Source organism: Trematomus bernacchii, unplaced genomic scaffold (assembly GCF_902827165.1).
Source record: "Trematomus bernacchii unplaced genomic scaffold, fTreBer1.1, whole genome shotgun sequence".
In the NCBI taxonomy this organism is placed as follows: Eukaryota; Metazoa; Chordata; class Actinopteri; order Perciformes; family Nototheniidae; genus Trematomus; species Trematomus bernacchii.
The window spans coordinates 3732749-3756558 of NW_022987771.1; the positions used below are offsets into that span (position 1 = coordinate 3732749).

At 43.8% G+C, this 23810-nt stretch overlaps 2 protein-coding genes across 2 annotated transcripts in view; both read right to left on the reverse strand.

The window, feature by feature from the left end:
• Positions 1 to 435: 435 nt before the first annotated feature.
• On the reverse strand, positions 436 to 14610 carry LOC117496786 (phosphatidate cytidylyltransferase 2-like). Its single transcript, XM_034148540.1, has 8 exons — positions 14524 to 14610; positions 11441 to 11523; positions 11058 to 11145; positions 10629 to 10697; positions 10114 to 10266; positions 9417 to 9536; positions 9182 to 9285; positions 436 to 1728 (listed from the first exon to the last, which is right to left on the reverse strand). Exons 1-8 carry the CDS (start codon positions 14608 to 14610, stop codon positions 1593 to 1595), a joined length of 840 nt encoding a protein of 279 aa, XP_034004431.1. The 3' UTR covers positions 436 to 1592.
• A 1160-nt stretch (positions 14611 to 15770) lies between these two features.
• The window catches only part of LOC117496928 (zinc finger protein 271-like), a 38968-nt gene continuing 30928 nt past the window's right edge, over positions 15771 to 23810 (reverse strand). Inside the window, exon 2 of the mRNA XM_034148780.1 lies at positions 15771 to 17201. Within this exon, the coding sequence (XP_034004671.1) occupies positions 16170 to 17201 (1032 nt within the window). The 3' untranslated portion in view covers positions 15771 to 16169. The remainder of the gene's footprint in view (positions 17202 to 23810) is intronic.

A 23810-nucleotide genomic window follows, 5' to 3' on the forward strand; every position in this document is an offset into this window, starting at 1 on the left:
CTGATGTGATTGGATGATTATGGTGACATATAAGAGCCTTTATCTTTATCCAACCAGAGTTGGACCCACGTTACGGCACGTACACTGAATACAGATGTTTGTTCCCAAAATAACCCAGAAAGATGTGACCATTTGTTGATGTACTTAGCAATATTACTTTGTACCAGTTTTTGGCCTGGAGGTTTGAAGCACAAGCCAAAACTGCTTTACCTTTCTTTAACAATATCAACATAAAGTCATACGGACATTTCTAAAATGCAAGTAAATATGTTGTACATCAGTTGCTCTTTAGTTAGTTACGCCTAATTTAAACTTCAAAGGGCTAAATGCCAGTGAGGCTATTGATTTAGCACAATAAAAAGATGCAAGAAATTCCAATTTGTTCCCCCTTTTTACCTGGGGTGCTTCCCCTAAAGAAAACAAAACAAAATGAACTCAACATTAGAGAATCTTTTATATTCGAACCACCAAATGAAGCGAACATTTGCCACTGGTATAGATATCAAAGGGTCCTTTCTGTAAAACATCTTGAATTGGCAATCAGGTCACATCTGGCACAGCTGCCGTCACACACACAGGTCCACCAGCGATAAACATATTCTGTATATAATCTGTATTTCTGCCCTGAAGCTGCTAACATTACAACATAAAGAAGCAGATATTGGCAGTTTAGAAACCATTATTGTTTCTACTAATGTAACAAACAGATGCAACAATCCCACCACCTTACAAAACATGTGGTAAAACAGCTATTTGTCAGAGATTAAAACTATGTAACAGAGAATAAGCCAATTAAAGAAAATCATGATTGTATTCTGAGAGCTTTTCTGCAAATTATTGACCATTATTCTGAGAGGGTGCTGCTGTCAGTCGCACTGGCCTTCAAAATAAAACACTATTCTTGTATGGAGGATTGTATCTGTAACTGATCCTGTCAAACACTTCAGGGTAACTTAGCTATTCTTCTCAGGACATTATTTTGTGTTAATACATGATGAAATTATGTCAATGTCTCTTTTATGAAATGATGAATGGCACCAAAAACACAGGAAAAACAGAAACAAACTCACATATAAATGCACGTGGCGAATGGCAAAGGTGAATTGAGTCTGAATAAAACACGACATTTAGATATCATAGAACAAATATAAAAAACATCTATGTATAAATATAAACAATCACGACACAGAAACTTAAAATCTGTGGAGGAGGAGGGGGGGGGGGGGGGGGGTAACAATACAGTACAGTGAGTGTTGAGAGCAGTGCATTAAAACTGAAAAACACACATTAATAGGTATATAGAGGATATCCAGGTAGAAATGTCTATCTGACCAACAGTGTTAATACAAGTCGTCTATAACGGAAATGTGTAACAGTACGGTAACTCACAAACACTGGACTCCCAGACCAAATGACGTGGAATGAACAAAAGCTGACGTTTTTTGTCGTTTTTCTTTTTTCTCTGATGTGTTTTTCGCTCACACACAAATCACTGCCAGTGTCCCGGGTCAGCAGGGGGTCCTCGGGGTGCTACCCTCCTCTCTCTTCTCCACCTCGGGGTGAGCCACAGTGGGTGAGGGGGGGGGGGGTGTCTAGGCCATGACGTCCTCCAGCGCCGGCAGGAAACCCTTCTCCGTCAGGTGAGCCTTCAGGGAGTTGAAGATGTGGAGCTGCTGGTCGATGCGCAGAGCCAGGAGCTGCTGGATCACCTTGCTGGGGTTCGGGCCCCTGAGAGGAGAGGGAAGATAATTAGGGAGGGAAATTAGGAAGATTATAACATCAAATCTCACCATCGATCCAAAATAAATTAATCGGTGGTAAAAGAATAAGAAACAAAAATATAGACATGTTAAATTGGAGGGCTCATTTTCTGAGGGTTCAAGCTGGAACCACGTGCTTTATCTGCTTTGAGTTCATTTATAAAAAGTGCTGGAGCTTGACTACATAGCATTTTTACAGCCTGATCTATATAGTAAACTCAATATGAAGTTACATTTAAATCTTTTTTAAGTAAAGATATTGACCAATACTGAAAAGTCTCAAACAAAATTCAGTTTTCATACTTTAGTTTCATGTTTGTATATTTATTCAGTGTCAGAGGAAGACATAAAACAACTCAAGAGACAGAGATAACTCTTTAATGGTTATTAGCAAGCTAGCTAGTTTAAAGTTCAACCAACAGTTTGTTTTCTTCAAGAAATCAAATGTTTCGTCTAACAGTCAGGAATAAAATAAACAGTGGCGAACCGTCAGGGCCTTCAAGGTATTCAGAGAATACCCTGGAACACTCAAAGAAAACAAACAAAAAATCGATTTAATTATATAAATAAAATGTAATAAAATGTATATAAAATGAATAAATTAGATCCGTATCTGTGTTGTTTGTCCTTCTCGGTCCATGCACTATGCATTTCAGTGGTTTTTTGTTAGAAAAGAAAGCAACCAATCAGATCTTGTTCTGGGTCTCTGGGTAGAATATCCTTCAACCAATGTATTCTATATCCTTGATAGAATGCCCTGGCCGTTACACTGAATGAGAGCATACATTTGGATTGACAGTTTGATTAACCAATCATATATTGATTTGTAGCCACTGGGCGTATTCTTTCAGAGTTTCCCTCGGTTCCAGGGTACTCTAGAACAGTGGTTCTATTTCGTATATGGCTTCGCCCTCTAAGGCTATCGCTATTGGGTAATCCCCCTGCGCACCCGCGCAGCACTGAAAACACCTGTAGTCCACGCCCGCCCGCAAGGTGGGCCCCACCCTCGGGCTCCCTTCCGGTATAAATAGGAAGGAGACCCGACAATCTGCTCCCTCTTTTTCTTCAGCACCCCGTTACTGAAGCACTGAGACATAATATATCCGAGAACCATGAGCAACAATTGTGTCAGAGATTGTCCCTCATGTGGATCGGGCTATATCATGAGTTATGATCAGCACACTGAATGCGAATCCTGCCTGGGGCCAGAGCACGCGTACGCGGCTCTCAGCCAGCAGGTCGCATGCCAGCACTGTGCCCGTCTCCCCTCGGCCGACAGGAAGCGTAGAGCGGACGCTCTCGCTGCTGCGACCGAGGAGGACGTTTCGTGCCCCTGGAGCCGACTCGTGCCCCTGGAGCCGACTCGTGCCCCTGGAGCCGAGTGCCGGGCAGGAGTTGGACGACTCCTACCCCATCTCCCTCCACGGTTCACCGGATGGTTCTCCCCTCCCTCCTCTCCCCCGGACGGGGGAGACAGAGTCGGAGCAGGGTGTCGACTTGGCCGAGCACGCGGTTCCCTTCTCCGTCACCACGGCGCTGCCGGCGATAGGTGGCATCCTGCTGGAACTGCCGGGGATCATTTGCAAGGCGGCCGCCTGCAGAGGTCTCCCCGTTCCCCCAGCTCAGGAGAGGAGTGCTCCGGACGACATGACCGGAGTTTTTTCGCGGGTGCAGATGGTCAGGAGTGACCCGATCTGGCCACGCTTCCCCGCCATCAGGAGGTACCAGGAGGGGGTGGCGGCAAATCCGAGGACTCTGAAGGCCCCGGTGGCCACATTTGTTCCCCTCACCAAGGTGGAGGGTTTTACGGATGTGGGATTCCCAGCCACCCCTTCGCTGGAGCCGGGCCTGACGGCGTTTTTTGGGGTGAGGCAGGCCAACATGATCGCCGGACGGCGCCCTACGTTGGCCTCCCCCAGGGACCAGTATGTTGCCCGCCAGGCCGACCGGGTGCACCAGTGTGCCTTTCAGGCGTCGGCGGCGGCAAACAACATCGCGCTGCTGTCCAACTCGGTGGTGACGCTGGTGGAGCGGTCCACCACCTTGGCCGCTGACGAAGCGGAGGAGATCGCCAAGGCTGCCAGCACGGCGCTCACACTGTGTGCGTCTGTTGCTGTCTCCCAGGCTAGAATCGCCGCGTGGGTGACGCAAATCCAGCGCCACCTCTGGCTGCAGCAGGCGTCCGTTACAGAAACGGCCAGAAAAGTGCTGCTGGATGCTCCAATCAGCCCGGACGGGCTGTTCGGACCCCAGTTCCACGCCATGGTGGAATCCATGAAGGCGGCTGCGGAACAGGCGGACGACATCCGCCAGCACGTCAGCTGGCTCCAGCCTGCTGGGCGGCACCAACACCCGCAGCAGCCGCAGCAGCCGCAGCGTCCAACCCGGCCACAGCGGCAGGCGGAGAGGTACCAACCGCAACCGCGGCGTCAGCGCCCGTCGGCGGCGGCAGGGGCTCCGCCCCGCGTCTCCGCTCCCCCGCCACCCCAGAGACGGAGGGTCTCTCGGCGGTGAGCCAACGGGGAGGGAGGCACTCCCGCTCTGTATCCGCTCCACGTGAGCCTCCAAGAAAACAGAGCCGTTTTTGACGTGTTGGGGGGGATAGAGAAATAAAATGGGTTCATTTTCCAACTTTTTGTCTGAGTCATCAGTATCATCAAGTGTTTCTCACATATCCTCCACTCTGTGTAAACCAGCTGTCTATAACCTATCGGTTAGTAGCCAGCAGGGTTCGTTGCGAAAATCTGCACTTTTTTAATCTATCGGTTAATAAACTGCAGAGTTCGCCAACTAAGCCAGCTGCCACCAATCTGTTGATTAGTAGGCAGCAGGGCTCGCTGCAGAAGCCTGCTGGTTTTAACCTATCGGTTAATAAACCGCAGAGCTCGCGGCATTCCTCTGTCCGAGATACGTCTCCTACACGCGGTCATAATAAACCCATGAGCGCCGTTATAACGCCTCATGTGGTCAACACTGCATACATCTCCATTCATCCCCTGAGCGTCTACACGCCTCATGATGAGAGCCAGAGTGAAACGCAGCGTGTGGAGGCTCCCTCACAGCCCTTTCGCTTCAGGCCCACCTTGGGTTGCCTCACAGGCAGCGGCGGCAAGGGCTCTGACGTGGCTCGTCGCCAAGACGACCACAACACATCTCGACCATGTGCGCCCGCTCTCAGAGAATTTCTCAGAGCGACAGCGCGTGTGTCTGATGGACAGATGGATGAGCAGGCTGATCAGCAGAGGGTACACCCTGCAGTTCGCCTCCCCCCCCCCACAGTTCAATGGGATACAGGAAACACTCCTGTCATCCCAAGAACAGTGTCTTGCGCTCCAAGCAGAGCTGCGGGAACTCCTGTTGAAAGAGGCTATTTCCAGGGTTCCTCAAGGGGAAGAAAATCAGGGGTATTACTCCCGCTATTTTCTTGTCCCGAAAAAGACAGGGGGGATGAGATCCATCCTTGATCTGTCAGTATTCCCATGCTGACGATCAAACAGGTGCTGGAATGTGTTCACCAGGACGACTGGTTCACTTCCACCTGAAGGATGATGCATATACTTCCATACCCACATCCCGAAACACAGGAAATTCCTGCGTTTCTCTTTTTAGGAAATATCAGACCAGACAATCGTCTGCTGTTTGGATGTTCCCTGGCTCCTCGCATTTTGTGTAGAGAAGGCTGGAGCCACTACACAGAGAGGAGGGATGAGAATGAGGTTTTTTCTCTGGACGACCTGCTGGTTGCTAGGTTCGATCCAGCTTGAGGAAGGCGCTTTACAGACGTTACATCTCGTATCGCATCTGTCAAAGCCTGGGTTTCATAATTAATTTGGAGAAAAGCTGCCCTCGTCCCTCTCAGACATTCATTTATCTGGGTGTGGAATTAAACTCAGCCACCAGAGCGCGCTCTTGCGGCAGCGAGTGGAGGAACTGCAGCGAGATCTCCTCCGGCGTGTCTAAAACCCGCACAGCCCTCTCCGTGACGCAGCTGCTTGGCATTCGCATCAGCTGGTCACGCGGTGATCCCCATGGGTCTCCCCCACAGGAGGAGACTCCAGAGGTGGGTCATTCGCTGCAGAAGCCTGCTGTTTTAACCTATTGGGTTATAAACTGCATAGCTCGCGGCATTCCTCTGTCTCAGATATGCCTCCTACAGAGCACGGTCATGACGACCATTACAGCATATCACAGAGAAGCCTCTCCAACGGGGGAGTGAGACCCATCCTTGATCTATCAGTATTCCCATGCTGACGATCAAACAGGTGCTGGAATGTGTTCACCAGGACGACTGGTTCACTTCCACCTGAAGGATGATGCATATACTTCCATATCCACCATCCCGAAACACAGGGAATTCCTGCGTTTCTCTTTCAGGGAATATCAGACCAGACAATCGTCTGCTGTTTGGATGTTCCCTGGCTCCTCGCATCATTTTGTGTAGAGTAGGCTGGAGCCACTACACAGAGAGGAGGGATGAGAATGAGGTTTTTTCTCTGGACGACCTGCTGTTTGAGGTTCGATCCAGCTTGAGGAAGTCGCTTTACAGACGTTACATCTCGTATCGCATCTGTCAAAGCTCAAAGATCCCCATGGGTCTCCCCCACAGGAGGAGACTCCAGAGGTGGGTCATTCGCTGCAGAAAGCCTGCTGTTTTAACCTATTGGTTTATAAACTGCATAGCTCGCTCGAGTTGTCCTCTTCCCCCCCAGACATTCATTTATCTGCGAGTGGAATAAAACTCAGCAACAGAGTGCGGCTCTCGCTGCAGCGAGTGGAGGAACTGACAGCTCCCTATCCAGCGTGTCACATCCCACAGCGTGGTGACAGCCCTCTCCGTGATACAGCTGCTCAGCATGACGTCAGCTGATCACGTGGGGATTCCCCGGGGTCTCCCCCACAGGAGGGGTCTCCAGAGGTGGTTCATTCGCCCACGCACCGACCCCGTGCGTCAGGGGTAAATGTGCTGGAGCTGTTCTCCGGGTTGGGAAGTATTCCAGCACTTCGCCCCGTTGCTGTACAATCAAACATGTGTTGATTCGCCCAGCCAACAGGCCACGGCAGCCTACCTCAATCGCCAGGGAAGACAGCCGTTTATGCTAAACCGGCTTCATGCCTAAGGCTAAGGTCATCACAAACTTTTTTAGGTCAAGAGTAATCACCCTGGCTGGCTTCTTTCCCCCTCCTCAAAGCCAGAGGAATGTTCCTCCTCCACGGCTTTGCACGGAGGAATGTCAGTGGAAGACATTTGCATCTTGGTCTTCTCCCTGTTCATTATTCAATTTTATTTGAGGGATGTCCCATTCCGCTCTGACACACCCTGTGCTGAGTGTCCTGTCAGAGTGAGTGACGTCAGGGATCCAGCTGTGCGCCTCTCTCCTGCCTCGGCACACGGAGAGTGGCCTGTATTTCCCTTTTATGAGAGGGACATCCCCCTTTTTTCCCCCGACACATTTCGTACGGAATGTCTTGTCAGAGTGTGTGATGTTGGGGACCCAGCTGTGCGCTCTTCTGCCTGTCTGCACACAGAGAGCTGCTAATCCCCCTCCTTCTGTCACTGGGCAAAGTGTGACTTTCGTCTCTACTTTCTCACAGCGGACGGGTATGTATTATTCCCAGCCTTCGTCCTCTCATGGTAAATATTCATGTTATGATATATTCCAGGGACTGTGATGCGCCATTCGCATGGCGCAATAGGCTTGGGTTATTATCTGAGCAGGTGTGGTTGTGCTTCTTGTACCGGGGCGACCCAGTGGGGCGCAGACTACATCTTGCTTCGCCCTTAACCCAATAGCGATAGCCTTAGAGGGCGAAGCCATATACGAAATAGAACTGAAGTTACCTACTGTAACTCCAGCTTCTATGAGTATTGGCGTAGCCCTCTAAGTTCTGGGCCCCACTGGCTCCACGAATAGCTGAAGAAAAGGTTTTTGTGTGGGAGCAGATTGTCGGGTCTCCTTCCTATTTATACCGGAAGGGAGCCCGAGGGTGGGGCCCACCTTGCGGGCGGGCGTGGACTACAGATGTTTTCAGTGCTGCGCGGGTGCGCAGGGGGATTAACCAATAGCGATAGCCTTAGAGGGCTACGCCAATACTCATAGAAGCTGGAGTTACAGTAGGTAACTTCAGTTCTCAACTGGCGGGCGGACCTGCTTCGAGTCGCAGATGTGTTTTTTTTTTATTTTGGAAAAAAGTAAAACTTATTTTGAAGGCCCGATTTTCTAACGCTGTGCATGCAGTAGGCGTTGGGCTGGAAGTACCGGAGACCATAAACGGTTTTGAAAACTTCTGTCACGTAGTGATCATCTTCTCAATAAAACATCTTTGCTGATGTTCTTTCGAGTCTTCTGGCCAATCAGAATCAAGATTGTTGCCGGAAGTCCCCACGGAGAATAACTTTGTGGTAGAACTATTCTTTATACATCCATGGGTACAACTTCAGATACAAATGAACACATAATGAAATATGACCCCCGGTTTGATGATTGACAGCTCACAGAACAATGGGGGCTATCTACCCTTACCCACAATTTTAAGTAATTCACACAGACTATCTACTCTTTGCTCTTCTCTCTGTGTGGAGCAGCAAGCTGTCAGAACAAAGTGAAAAACAAACAATGGCATAACATATTATTAATATGTCGGGTAGGAATAGATGTATTTATTTTCTTCTCAGAGTGTACCAGAATGCGTAGTTTATATGTTAGTATTTCTAAATATCTCCTGGGGCAGAATCCCCCCAGACCCCCTGCTGGGGTTGGGTTTTCAGCATGTGGGCCTTTCTATGTTATACAGTTCAGCTTTGATTCCATCATCTCATTAAACCTTTTTTAAAAGCATAATTTAGTTCTGTGAAGGGATATAAGGGATATATGCACTGTACTTCACTTTAATTAATAGTGTATGCTGAAAGGCGTATATATTACAGCACGATTTCTTGTTGAATAGATATGAGTGGTTCAAAATGTCGGGTCGCGATTTATTGACCAAGGAAAAAGTGGGTCCCGAGGCCTGACCAGTTGAGAACCACTGCTCTAGAAGGCCCGGTAGCGATGTGGGGCAAGCCCCTCTCTCTGCTGTCAAAATGAACGTGTACTGTAAGAACGTGTACTGTAAAAACTACACTGCGCGTGCTCAGAGTATTTTTCTATTCAATGTGTGCGGCAAAAAAATAATCACCATAGGGGCACTGTGCTGCCATACCCACCAAACGTCATCTCATAATTCAGAGAGCTGATTGGCTGTAAGTACGTGTGCCGCGAAAAGTTATTTGTTTACGTGTTTAAAAAAGTACCAGAAGCTTATATATACACATCCAAGTTGTTCGTGCCCCACCACTTTTGTACATATAAAAACGCCACTGATCACTGTACATTGCTAATTAGGTTATAAAACATATCAACAAACCATAGCAGTGTGTTTACCTGATGAAGCTGGCAATGTAGACGTTAACAAATGTTGCCATGAGGTACTGGCAGTCGAACCGGTCCATAATGCCACCGTGACCCGGGATCGTGTTGGCAAAATCCTGGAAGAACACACAACAGTACATGTGATCAGACTGCTGCTATGCGTATAATATAAATGGAGCAAAGACAACAGACATTAAAGGGATAGTTGGAGTGTTTTGAAGTAAACAAACGTGTCAGAAATCCCTACTTTGATCTTGAAGGCTCTCTTGAAGCCGCTGGCGAAGAATCCTCCGAAGGGTCCCATGATGGAGGCGAAGGAGGAGAGAGCGATGCTGTGGATCTGGAACGGATACAGACGCACCGTGGTCTGCGGAGACAAGGAACATGTGTCAGACTGAAACAGAGACCAGCAGTTCAATCAAACTAAACTAGTTACTAGTGCTTTGGCTAAAATAGCATCCCCAGGCTTTTAGTATCAAAATCAAACCTGGCGGAGAAAAATATAATGAGGTTGAAACGTATGATAAAAACCTGGTGTTAAACAGGACTTCGGTTCTGTTAATGTGTACTCTAGAAACAACATTTAGATATATTTGAACTTTACTTAATGAGTAACACAGGATCAAAACTAAATAACATAGCTGACACAATTACAACTAGCTGAAACTACAGGCTAGGTCCTGACATAAATGTAATAAGCTTTGAGTTTGCAACATGTAATGTTTGACCTGTTAAGAATAAACGTCTATATTTTTCTATAGCTTCCAAAGTGTTTGAAAGGCTGCTACACAAATACATTATTCTACAAATATTACGGATCCCTCTTGTTTTTTGGCTTACTGGATTTGCAATATAGTGATTTTATTGTTTCATAGTTACATGAATGTTTATATGACTTGTGATGCCAGAAAAGGAAGGACAGATGAAGGTCAGGAGAGTCTTACCCATCCGGTGAAGGACTCCAGGAAGGAGGGCAGGGTGTAGTCCTGCAGCTGGAAAAGCTCCGACGGCTCGCAGTCCACCTGGAACCGGTTGGAGTCGTTGTTGAACTCCACCGGGCAGACGAAGTAACGCCAGCCGGACATCACGTAGGAGAGCAAGTTTCAGTTACTGCATGCTGCCTCTGATTTTTTTATTATAAATATTGTTTCACTGTCAAATGATGACAGACATAACGGGAAGAAAAGCTACAACATGTACAGTGTTTAATAATTCAGAGCTACCATAACAAACTTTATTTAGCCAGGATGTTAGGATTTTAGGCTCATTTTTTCTGTCTACCGATTTTAATGAAGCTTGTTGAAAAGCTGTACCATGTGCCAACAAGGATCTAATTAAAGTGTAATTTTCATTTATATAACGATATTGGGCATTTGTGCTGCATTATCTAACTAAACTATCCTAAGATAGAAAAACACGTTCAAAAACGACAAAACTCAGGATTCTCTATAACTCTTACCATGATGCCGAACACTATGGTGGAGAACAATCCACCGATGAATCCCTCCCATGTCTTCTTAGGGGAAAGCTGCAGAGGACAGTGCATGTGTAGATAGCAGGTTAATACATCACCATGTACCAAACAACACTTTTAAAGTGTCCATGAAATGTGTCAATAAAACACTGACTGCCGATAAGTAAACAAGAACAAGGAGCTAATATTATGGAGAAATACCTAAAATGATGTCATAAAACGTTCATATTCTCTGGAGTGGAGTAACATAACAAGAGTCAATATCCAGACTCCAGACAAAAACTAAGTGATACTTACAAAATTGGGTTTTCATTTACTAGAAACACGTGAGTTTTATTGATGAAACACAGGCTGGACATCTGTTGCTTGCATTAATAGTTCTGAAAATAGGGAAAACAATAATATGCAACCAACCTTGATGAGAGGGGTGCGCCCGAAGAAGAAACCAAACATGTAGGCCATAATGTCGTTACAGATCACACAGGAAATTGGCACAATGAACCTGAGAAGAGAAGAGTTAACATGAGACTCATAAATAAGAGACTTAGAGAAAACAAGTTTTGTAAAACAAGCGGCATGTATTTGGATCTTTCTAGCCATAAACACGGTAAACATAGTAGGTGCAGTTTTTTTTATTGAAATGCAATGAGGCCCAGTGTGAGTATAATATGAAAATGTGAAAAATGTTCAAGTTTATTGAAATGGTAAAACACAGTGTCTTTTTAAAGACAGTAACTTAAGAAACTATTAAGTTGAAGCTTAATCTATGTGAAGATGATAAAGGACTGTTTATTTACCAGATCATCCCCTCAAACAGGTTGTGAATGATGAAGTGAGACTGAGTCACCACGATCAGCAGAGTCACATGAGTCCAACCAAACTGTGGAGACAAAACATCATTAGGAAAATATGTATACAATCATTTGTCTGACAATTAACCCAATTATATTCATGACTAAGGGTCCTTGTTCCAAATATGTATTGATAGATTTGATGGTGGAACAACACCCATAGGGATTACTGTCAGCGGAGACTACACTGAGATGGGATTTAGCTGAAAATGATATTAGCTTGATTAAATTCAAAATGTGTTTGAAGGCAGTGTATCCTATTTAACATTAAGAGCTGTGTTTTTGTAAACCTCAGGCTCCATATTTAATATATATTAATTCATACATTCCACTGACACGGTTTTTCCATTATCAGCAGTGTTTTAGGGCCAAATTAAATCAAATTAAAGAGAAGGGACGCTTAGACGCACCAAAGTTCTATCTGAGCCGTGGCTCAATGACTGTACTCGTGCTCTCAGACGCGCTTGCAGGCGTGCAGAGAGAAAATGGAAAAAGGATAAACTCCATGTCTCCCTAGAAATCCTTCGTGAGTGCCTTTCTCACTACCAGACGGCAGTCAAAGCAGCCAAAACAGAGCACATTTCTCTGTTCATCTCCAAAAACAGCCATAAACCTCAGGTTCTTTTTAATGTCCTCAACTCTATCATTAATCCCTGTGATGTTTCTTCTATTGTCCCATCGACTACTCTGTGATAAGTTTCTTACATTTTTTATTGAAAAAGTATCTGCTCTTAGGCTAGCCCACACTAGTGCTACCCCAGATCCTGCTCCTTTTCTGTGCCCTGCTGTCCTCGACCACTTTGAGCCTGTATCCCTCTCTTCTCTCTCGGATGTAGTCAAGCACCTGCGGCCGACAAACGGCACCTCAGACAGCATTCCCTCTCGCCTTCTCAGAGATGTTTTTGATTCAGTTGGAGCAAGTATTTTATTACTTTTAAACACCTCTCTTAGCTCAGGATGTGTCCCAGCTGCCTTCAAACATGCCGTGGTTAAGCCACTCCTTAAAAAGAAAAATCTCGACCCTTCCATTCTCGCAAATTTTAGGCCCATCTCCCAGCTACCTTTTTTATCAAAAGCCCTGGAGCGAGTAGTCTACGCCCAGCTGCAGTCTTTTTTAACCATCCATGGAATCCATGAAAAGTTTCAGTCTGGCTTCAAACCCATGCACAGCACTGAAACAGCCCTTTTAAGAGTTTTTAATAATCTGCTCCTAGCCGCCGACTCAGGTAGCCCAGCTGTCTTGGTGCTGTTAGACCTGACAGCTGCCTTTGACACTGTGGACCATAGCATCCTGCTGTCACGGCTTGAACAGTCCGCTGGCATCACAGGCTCTGCACTTGCATGGTTCAGGTCCTACCTGACAGACCGTAGCTTCTCGGTACAGCTAGGTGCCTTCTCCTCTGCCAAAGCCCCTCTTACCTGTGGGGTTCCCCAAGGCTCGATTCTGGGCCCCATCCTTTTTCTACTGTACATAGTGCCCCTAGGTTCAATTCTCACAAAACATAATATTCCCTTCCACTGCTACGCCGACGATGTACAGATCTATCTGCCTCTCAAAGCAAATGTCAAACACTCACTACAGCAGTTGATGGACTGCTTAACAGAGATAAAATCCTGCCTGAGCAAAAACGTTCTCAACCTCAACGAGAGCAAGACTGAGGTCATCTTTTTTGGACCCCAACCTCCAGCCTCTCCGGTTGATATTCTGGGCTCTCTCAAAATGAACCTTGGAGTGACCTTCACTAGCACTTTTAAATTCGACAAGCAGGTCAGCACCGTAGTCAAATCCTGCTTTTTTTAAATAAGACTATTGGCCAAAACCAAGTCGTATTTATCTTTTAATGACTTAGAAAGAGTTATTAACGCCTTTGTAACCTCGAGACTGGACTATTGTAACGCTCTGTATGTGGGTATGGACCAGGCCTCAATGAAACGCCTACAACTAGTCCAAAACGCTGCTGCACGTTTGCTGACTGGCCACAAAAAGCGTGACCACATCACCCCTATTCTGGCCTCACTACACTGGCTTCCAGTTCGGTTCAGAATTGATTTTAAAATCCTTTTATTTGTTTTTAAAGCACTAAATGGGCTGGCTCCGGCCTATATAGCTGAACTCCTCCAGCGCAACACCCCAGCCAGAGCTTTAAGGTCTGCTGACCAGCTGCTGCTGGTAGTGCCCAAGACCAGGCTCAAAACCCGAGGGCACCGAGCCTTCGCAGCAGCTGGCCCCAGGCCCCTCCATGTGAGGTCGGCCCAGACCCTAGGGGTTTTTAAATCTAAACTAAAAACACACTTCTTCTCTCTGGCCTTCTAGTTAGAGCGGAGCACGACTCCTGACTTTTCCTTGTGTTTTTTTATTTTTATTTTTTTTAAATATATCTGTTGTAATTTATTGTCTTTTATTGTGATTGTAGTAATGTGTTTTTATTACATGTACAGCACTTTGGCTCGACCAAAAATCGCTTTTAAATGTGCTTTATAAATAAAACTTGATTTGATTTGATTTTTTTTGAAGGGGAGGAGGGTAATGAGAGTAAGGAAAATAAGCAAGATGAAATTGTTTTAAAAAAGGTGGGTATTCTCTGAGATTTGTAAGAAAAAAAATCAGGCATTAACAACAACAAAAATTAATTAATTCCTGCATTGAAAAAAAAGAATTACGTTTTTTTTATTACTTTGTTATTGCTTCACTTGCAAGGTTGGACACCCTTCCACTGGCTGCATAATTTACATTTTTCTTTTTACAAACACTGTAATATCCTTCTCTCTGTGAACATAGAGCCTGGATTAGGACCAAAGATCACAGGATTGATGTGTCTTGTTGATCTAATCCATATCACAGATGTTGTCTTAGATGATTGCTTTCCCTTTGTTTGAACAGGCACTGATTTTTCTGCTTGACACATATTTAATGACTGTATGCCAGACAATTTATTAGAGCAATCTCCAGCCCTCTTCTACACACACTTGAGGGCCTGTATTTCATCTCGCCTCATCAATAACCCAGGAGCCTCCAGGTTGCCACTCACCATGTAGAACTGCAGGCGGTAGTGCTTCTTCACCAAGCTCAGCACAAACATGCAGAAACCTGCAACAACACATGCTGCGTTAAACATGTTGATATAACCTGGTCTGTGAAAGAGAGGGGGGTTAATTAAGTCAGAATTATGTTCATCTCTGTTCCAACTCATCTAAATTTAGCTTGACCTATTTCAGACAAAGCCCTGAGTAAATGTGCAGAGGAGGTTTGTACAAGACTGAGCTTAGAAGAGGATGTTGCATAGAAGAGACGAAAAAGAGCTTTTACTGGGAAGAAGAAGTTAAAGCAGACAGTTTACACCCGAGGAAGAAGGACGCTTCAAGGTTTTAAAATAATCTACATATGATTGCAGATGTATGCATTTTCTGGCACTTCAAGGTGTGGCAAAATGATCATCAAAGCCGGCCCATTCAGTGTGAACATAGAAGGCAAAAGGCAGCGACAATCAAGGTGCTTCCTTCCTCCTCACTTCCTGTTCAGTTGCAGCAGAACTGAATTACCAACTGACAACCTGCAGACAGGAAGTGGGACTTCTTCAGTTTGCACAGAGCCTAAAATAACCCACTTTTAGGGTTATTATGTTCATAAAGGATATTCTAAATGTTGGTATTCAACTCTGGATTAACAGAATTAATTCAGTTTTTCGAGTTGACAAAACTAAGACGTCCGGATACAATATTGACAATTTAATTAGCAAATGACAGTTTAAACAGTAGGTTGATCATTATATATATACTCTATATCCTTTACCATGTGAAAAAGCACTTCTTATCTGCCCACATTAAGTTAAGTGATTTCATTTGATAAAATGTTAAACTGACGCCAAGGACCTTCGCACTGTGGCATATTTAGACAAGGCCTTAATGCAACTATCCAGTAGAAAGTGATCATGTGTGTGGCTGGAGTTTGGTCAAAGTGATAAAAGTGTGAGTGGTACACCACATGTCACTTCCTCTCTGCTTAGCCGGCACAGTTGTACTATGCAAGGACACTTAACTTTCAAAATAGAAAAAACAAGCTATTCCAGAAAAAGGCACAAAGAGTAAGATTTCTTCAACAACAACAAAAAGTTTCGACTCATACACTAATAATCTCTCCTAATCATCACTTGTTACCTACTATGAGGTTAACACTCTGCCTCTGTTTTCTGCCTTTACTCTCATTTTGCTTTTACCTCAATAAAAATGTATTTTCAAAACTGCAATGAATGTCAAATGATTGTAGCTTGTTGCCTTTATGTTGGAACTGCACACTCGTTTATTCATTCTGACAACAATTGATTCTAATTTTAAGAGACTTGGTTCTCAAAAACAATCAGATAACAGGTACATGTATGTAAAACAGAGCTCATTAACAGGGATCAATGATACAAAACATTTAGAAATAAAGAAAAATACATCAAATCATCCTATATCTCTACATGGAAACTTGGAGCCCTCAATCCAAAAATAAAATGGTTCATCAACAGTCAGTGTTTAACATATAAATCAGAAAATCAGTATGACAAAAACATTAAACATATTGTCCACTCATGTTGATAAAGATGGAGTTCATTTAAGTCTTATATGAATGTTGTGCAACAATGTTTATCCAGTCAGACAGATTTTTTCACTTGTGAACTGTCATATTCAAGACTTATTCATTGTCCTCTCCATCAGCTTCTGTTGCCATGTGTTCAGCTGAGCTGCTGATTGGAGGCTCTGCCTCTCTGTTATCCTCAGTTTGAATTTCATTAAGCTGTGAGGACTGACGACCAACACACTTGTGTCTTTTGAAAACAGTACACCATTTAAATCTTTTGTCACAAACACTGCAGCTGTATATTTCCTCTCCTGTGTGGACTCTCATGTGTACCTTTAAACCTCCACTCTGTGAAAAGGATTTCTTACAGACTGAGCAGCTGTATGGTCTCTCTCCTGTGTGGATTCTCATGTGTGCCTTTAAATTTATATTATGTGAAAAAGCTTTCTTACAGACTGAGCAGCTGTATGATTTTTCTCCTGTGTGGATTCTCATGTGTGCCTTTAAATTTATATTATGTGAAAAAGCTTTCTTACAGACTGAGCAGCTGTGTGGTTTCTCTCCTGTGTGGATTTTCATGTGTTTTTTTAAACTTCCACTCTCTGAAAAGGATTTCTTACAGACTGAGCAGCTGTATGGTTTTTCTCCTGTGTGGATTCTCATGTGTACCTTTAAATTTATATTATGTGAAAAAGCTTTCTTACAGACTGAGCAGCTGTGTGGTTTCTCTCCTGTGTGGATTCTCATGTGTTTTTTTAAACTTCCACTCTCTGAACAGGATTTCTTACAGACTGAGCAGCTATATGGTTTTTCTCCTGTGTGGATTCTCATGTGTGCCTTTAAATTTATATTATGTGAAAAAGCTTTCTTACAGACTGAGCAGCTGTGTGGTTTCTCTCCTGTGTGGATTCTCATGTGTTTTTTTAAACTTCCACTCTCTGAAAAGGATTTCTTACAGACTGAGCAGCTGTATGGTTTTTCTCCTGTGTGGACTCTCATGTGTGTCTTTAAATGTATATTATGTAAAAAAGATTTCTTACAGACTGAGCAGCTATATGGTTTCTCTCCTGTGTGGATTCTCATGTGTTTCTTAATATCTCCTTTCTGTGTAAAAGATTTCGTACAAACAGAGCACCCGAATTGTTTCTTTTCAGCACTACGTCGTTGATCACTGACAGATTCATGTCTATTTTTCAGTGAGTTTGAGCCTGACGCAGGTTCTCTGGTCTCTTTCCAATCAGCACTGTCTTCAGTGTCAGGTTCAGAAGAGTCTCCAGTGTCAGGTTCAGAAGAGTCTCCAGTGTCGCCCTCAGTCTTTGGTTGTAAACTGCTCTCTGGATCTGAGTTCCTGGCTGGTTCTGGTCCTCGACAGTCATCTCCATCAGCTTCTGTTTCCATGTGTTCAGTTCGTCTTTGATGAGGCTGTGGGGACTGAGGTTTCTCTTTATCATCTTCACTCTTCACAGGGTCAGGAGTGAACGTGGACTTGGTGATATCAGCCTCCTCCAGCTCCTGAAGCTGCTCTCCCTCCTGACTGATCCTGAGGTCCTTCTGGTCCAGACTGGTGCTCCACGCCTGCTGGTCATGGAGAAGCTCTTCTTTAACCACCACCAGCTGCTGGACGTCTGCAGGGAACAGGAAACACACATAACATGTCTAATTTTGTTGGCTCAATTCACCTTATGTAGCCCAGCCCCTTTCCACTTCCAGTTAAACATTTAAAAGGTTTTTTTTTCTTCTGGTTTAGCACTAGCCGCAATGTAAACAATGAATTGTATTTGGGATCGTTCACAGATACACTACGCCTACAGTATAGAATGAAAATACTCTGTTCCAAATAAAAATCCTGCAATCAAACCTCATTCAAGTAAAAGTATGCAAACATTTTACGGCACCTTCTTATGTAAAAGTAAAGATGGTGCAGTAAAATGTTCTCTGTCAGTGTTTAATTTATGATGTTTCTTGATTATTTTGTATGCTGCATTTTACTGCTGTACATGTTTAAAGTAGCGCTTGTATAAATGATTATAGATGAGGGAACCTGCTAAATATTAAAATATGTGTGTTTTTTATATACAGTACCAGTCAAAAGTTTGGACACACCTTCTCATTCAATGGTTTGTTGATTTTAATTTGTTTCTACTTTGTAGATTAATACTGAAGACATCAAAACTATGAAAGAACACATATGGAATTATTTAGTTAAAGGGGACCTATCATGCAAAATGCACTTTTGTACGTCTTTTATACATGAATATGTGTCCCCGGTGTTCCAGGGAACTCACCAAGTGTCAGAAAACACAACCCTCTCTATTCTCCTCCATACACAAATCTCTAAAAAAGGGGCTGCAACGGATCTGATAAAAACTGATCCAGATTTGAACACTGTCCTGACGACAGGACGGTGGCGCTACGCCTATTGGGCCAACTCCACCAATCAGGAGGAGACAGCCACGGCCATTGCAGTTCGAAAGCGCTGGAGACGCTGTAGTACATATGCCAGGCCTGTAAGTGACACTGTAGTCTGCCACAAAAGCAGCGAAGAAGACTTCCCGCCCATAGTTACCATGGTTAGCCTTCTGTTTATTCTCCGCTGTGGCTTTTTTTCTCCCTCCCCGAGGCAAGCGTTTGCTCCCGCTGCTTTAATTCAATGCAATCCCTCCCCATCGAGGCAAGCACTGTAATTCTCTCCGGTTAGTCCACCAGCAGATGACAAACACCCACCTCTCCGCCTCTTCCAAGGAACGAGGGGACCGTGCGGCAGAGTTTCAGTTTCAGTTTGTTTCGCCGGTCAAGATGTCCGTTAAAGTTTAAATCTTCCGGACAAAATTTGAAAAGTGCCGGTCAAAGGTCTTCTTTGTTATTTATTGAGCTTTAAAACAAATGAATAACGACTCTATATAATAAAACACGGAGGACGGAGATCTCTTTTTCTCCCCCTCTTCTGACAGCCCAGCAGCTGATCAGAGCATGTCTCCCCTCTCCTGCAGGGGGGCGTGGTCAGCAGAATCAGACCCGTAGACAGCAAACAGCACATAGAGCGAAATGAGGCATGGCTAAAATGCATGATCTGTTTGGTATTTTGAAAACAGAAACGTATAAATATACCTTATATAGGTATGGCCCTACAATATATCATTTAAATATAGCATGATAGGTCCACTTTAACAAAAAAGTGTTAAAAAAAATCAAGAATATGATTTTAATTCTAGATTCTTCAAAGTAGCCCCCTTCTGCCTTGATGACAGCTTTGCACACTCTTAGCTTCTCTCAGTTTGCTTCATGAGGTCGTCACCTGGAATGGTTTTCAATTAACACGTGTGCCTTGTCAAGACTCAATTTGTGGAATTACTTGCCTTCTTAACCTGTTAAGCCCGAGAGACCCCGGCACCGGGGCACTGCCGCAACATCTTGCAGGAAACAGTGTCTGAGGGCATGTTCATTTAATAAACTATGAATGTTTTATATCCATGTAACGAGAAGAAACTCATTTAACTGATCATTTTTTTTTTTTTTTCAAAAGAAAACCCACAATGCTAACACTGAGCCTCTGAATTAGCAATGAGCGAAAAATGCTAACACCTTACTGCACCGGAAATCACTCACAAAACCTTATTATTTATCTCTTCTCTACATCCATGACATCGTTTCACATCGTGAGGTGACACAGAATCGATGGACACCCACATTATCACTGAATTATACGAATTTGCGACGTTATAAGCAAAAACGGACATCAAAACAGGTGACGCTAGGTAGCTAAAAATGCTAACATTTTTACCTTGGCTCTGTAGTCTCTCCAAAGTGGTCTTCAATGGCATTAAAACGATAAAAACGCTGCTGAAGTTAATCCATAGGTTAATCTAATGTGTCTGTGTCCCTTTGAAATGATTTCTGATAATCCATAAGCATTAAAACTGCTTTTCCGTTTCCAGATGTCAAAGCTAGAGATAGGTTCACTCTGATGCTAAATTACATGCGCAAAGCCCCCACCTTTTCGTTTCACAACGAGTGTGTGTGGGGGCATCCCCCTTCGATTCTATTGGCTCTAATGGTCAGAAAGAGGTGTCAACCATCAAAATCGACCAAGGGGGGCCAGAGATATGGAAAATCCACCCAAATGACCCCAGAAGTGGTTTCTTTTTGCTAAATCTCTCTAAAAATGTCAAATGTCACTTGTTTTGCATCGATCTTGATACAGGGTACTTATTATATGTTGTACTTTGGATTCCTAAAGCTTTTAGTCTACCTTACCATCATCCAAGGGTAGTTTTCACTATAAGTAAAAAATAATTTTTGGACGGACTATATTGATTCTGACTTTTCTACATCCAACTCACAGTTTTATCATAACTTTGAGAAAAAACATTATTAATTTAACCCTTTTAGAAGGGAAGATATGGTCATTTGTTCTGGGAATGTCATTTTCGAGCCTGAGACCTAAAAAACAGGCTCAGGGCTTAACAGGTTAATGTGTTTGAGACCATCAGTTGTGTTTTGCAGAGGTAGAGTTAGTGCACAGTGGAAATCCCTATTTGACTGCTGTTGTAATCCATATTATGGCAAGAACCACTCAACTCAGTAAAGAGAAACGGCCGTCCATCATCACTTTAAGAAATGAAGGCCAGTCGATCCGGAAAATTTCAAGAACTTTGAATGAATCCTCAAGTGCAGTCGCAAAAACCAACGAACGCTATGATGAAACTGGCTCTCATGAGGAACCCCCCGGGAAAGGAAGAGCAAGAGTTACCTCTGCTGCAGAGGATAAATACACAAGAGTTACCAGCCTCAGAAACCGCAAATGAAAGCACCTCAGATTAGAGCCCACATAAATTATAGACAATTCCATGTGTTCTTTTATAGTTTTGATGTCTTCAGTATACATCTACAATGTAGAACCAATTAAAATAAATAAAAAACTTATAATGAGAAGATTTGTCCAAACTTTTGACTGCGTCTAATACTAGTGTATATCTCTCCCAAAATATATATTCTGTGTATATATATATATATATATATATTTTGTTAGGGAATAATTTGCTTAGGTATTCAACCTTCGACAAAGTTCCTCGTTTTCTCTTCTCACTGTCTCTTTTCCCATGGCATAGTTCTACGGCCTTGGGTATTGCTGCTATCTCTCTTAAGGAGGGGCAGCTTGGGCGCATTGTTGTTGCCATTTTATTACCGAGCACAAGCTGACATGAGATAGTTTATTGTTCAGGGACATCTAGAGGCCCTTCTTTTATTTGGAACGTAGGTTCCCTGCTGCACATTCTTTTCTATGGACGACAGCTCTAGTTAGATTCAGGGTCCATATTTGTTTAGTCTCGCTGATAAAGAATGTTGATTATTACACTCTGAACTAGTTAAGGGATGGGCAACTTGGATGGTGGTGGGGGCCACATAATGTATGTACTGGCCACCAGGGGCCCGCAGATTCACTTGGAACACACACACACAAATTCCATGTATTGTATGGGGGCAGGAGCTCCAACAAGCCGTTTAGGACAGAGAGTGAATACACATACTATACAGAGATGCTATATGAGAAACCAATGTGAGTTTGGAAAATTGCACAATATAAATCTATTCTAGTATACCTCAACAATGGAATTATGATCAGTAGAAATGGCCATGACATGGGACCTTTAAATAAGATATGAATGCAGTACTTTAACTTGTAATGGAGTATTTTCAGTGTGGTGTTTGTACTTTTACTTCAGGATCAGCGTCGTTGTAGACGGTGCTGATAAAGGGTATAAAGTGATAGTACAGAGTGTAGGTGCCATAATGCTACTTAGCCCAAGTTCATTATTTGTATTATTATTTGTTTACATCACTTTTATTTGTTTGTTGAGCACTTCCGGTAAGTGTCACATGGGTGTGGTTTGTGTATTTAAGTCACCTGTTTCATGTCGAGTGCGGATGACAGAGGGTGAGCTTGTGCTGTCATTTTTTCTGTTGACCGTTTTGTCCATGTTATGATTTTGTTTATTAAATATCCCAAAAACTATCTTGCTTCACTATGGACTTTCTCTTCGAAAACGCATCACAGTTTATAGCCAAGTTTAGCCTCTCGGCGACTCAAACGCAACTGGGGATTGAGCCGCCACATTAAGTCAACAGAAAAAACGGTGATTCGCATCAGAGACTAAACTGGACGGACCGGCCGGCTTCCTAAGCTTACGGATCGCTTGGACGCTTCGGATAACGGACTTAACATTCTGTACCTTTGGAACCTTCGGACCGTTTTTCCCAAATCGATATGGATTGGAGTAGCCACGAGGACTCACTGATGGACACTCATTGACTGCAGCGCACAACAAGCTGAAAGCTGTAGGCACGATTATATCCTTTCTTGTGTATTTTTGCTGGACACAGTTTGGGAAGCGTGACCGTTTGTCCATTGGGGACTTTGGCTTTTGTTGTGCGCTTGTTGTGCCGTTAGCGGCGGTTGTGTGTGCTTGTTATGCCGTGAGCGGCAGAAGTTTTCGAATTGTTTGTTTTGCTGTGGCGGGCGGGCCCCGCTGGTTTAAGTTTCATACCAGTGAACACTGTCGTGTTACTTTAAATGCTAAGGCACCACACATATTGCATCAAATATGAGTGACACAAACGATGGAATGGAAAAAAGGACTGTCAAGCTTACTAGTAAAGCCTTGGCTTGCAAAATCGAACAACTGCAAAAAGAATGTCAGTCAAACGTGCAGAAGATTAAAGGACGCACACAGGAAATCAAACATCTAATGAAAAATGATGAAAATGCAAAGGATGTTAAACTCAAACTGGACAAATTAATTCATCAATATGAAAATGCAAAAACAGCACATGAATCAGTTATTATGTTGCTTTCCGAAGACGACCTGGAAATACAAAATAACTGGTTTCAACAAATAACAAAACATAACAATGATGTTATGGAGGATGTACAACAATGGCTCTTGGAAACTGGGAGGAGGCCCTTTCTGCAAACAGGTCATGTGACTGCCAATGAACCAATCGCTGCAAACACAGATATTCCTCTCATTCTACCAGACGAGGCAACTGCCAATGTAAAGGAGCAATTTGAACACACTGAGGCTCAGCAGGACGTTCTCTTTCCCCCGTCAAACATGAAGGCTACATCATGCACACAAGATGATATACAACCTGGTGACAGCATATCAAACATTGGTAGCACAAAAAGCAGGCAAAGCTCAAGATCAAGAGTTTCCAGCACCGCATCTGCACACATAAAAGCTGAGGCCGAAGTGGCAGCCATGAAAGTACTCCAAAGACTCCTAAGGGACAAACATGTCCTGGAAGCACAGGAGCAGGAATTGAGTAGGAAAAAGCAGGAATTGAGGAGGAAAAAGGAGCAAATGGAATTAGAAGGAAACATTGCTGCCACCATTGCAAAAATGAAAGTGTTAGCAGCCCCCAGGGGATCAGCTAATTGTTCTATATCATCCAATGGCATGCAGTCATATTTTGAAACGGGACAAAGGGAAATACAGTTTGTAACATTAAAACAACCAATCATAACCACCACAGACAGAGCTGTCACTAACATTGATACAGCTCCCCTAACACCCAATGCAGGCATCAGGAATCTAGATGAACATCTACGTGTAACATCTCCAGATCCAGTAACTGCCACAAGCAACAGTGACAAGTGCAATATATTTTCAGTCATGGAAAAACAAAATGAAATAACCGCTTTATTAATCCAGCAACAGTGTCTATCATCCATGCCCAAGAAAGACATTCCAGTGT

Bases quoted from the DNA above. Each gene is read 5' to 3' on its own strand.
- LOC117496786 (XM_034148540.1), bottom strand. From the start codon at position 14,610: ATGTTTAACGCAGCATGTGTTGTTGCAGGTTTCTGCATGTTTGTGCTG. The intron at 10,698-11,057 runs GTTGGTTGCATA...TGTCCTCTGCAG, and splicing joins GGCGCACCCCTCTCATCAAG to CTTTCCCCTAAGAAGACATG. The intron at 9,286-9,416 runs GTAGGGATTTCT...GTGTTCTTCCAG, and splicing joins AGAGAGCCTTCAAGATCAAA to GATTTTGCCAACACGATCCC.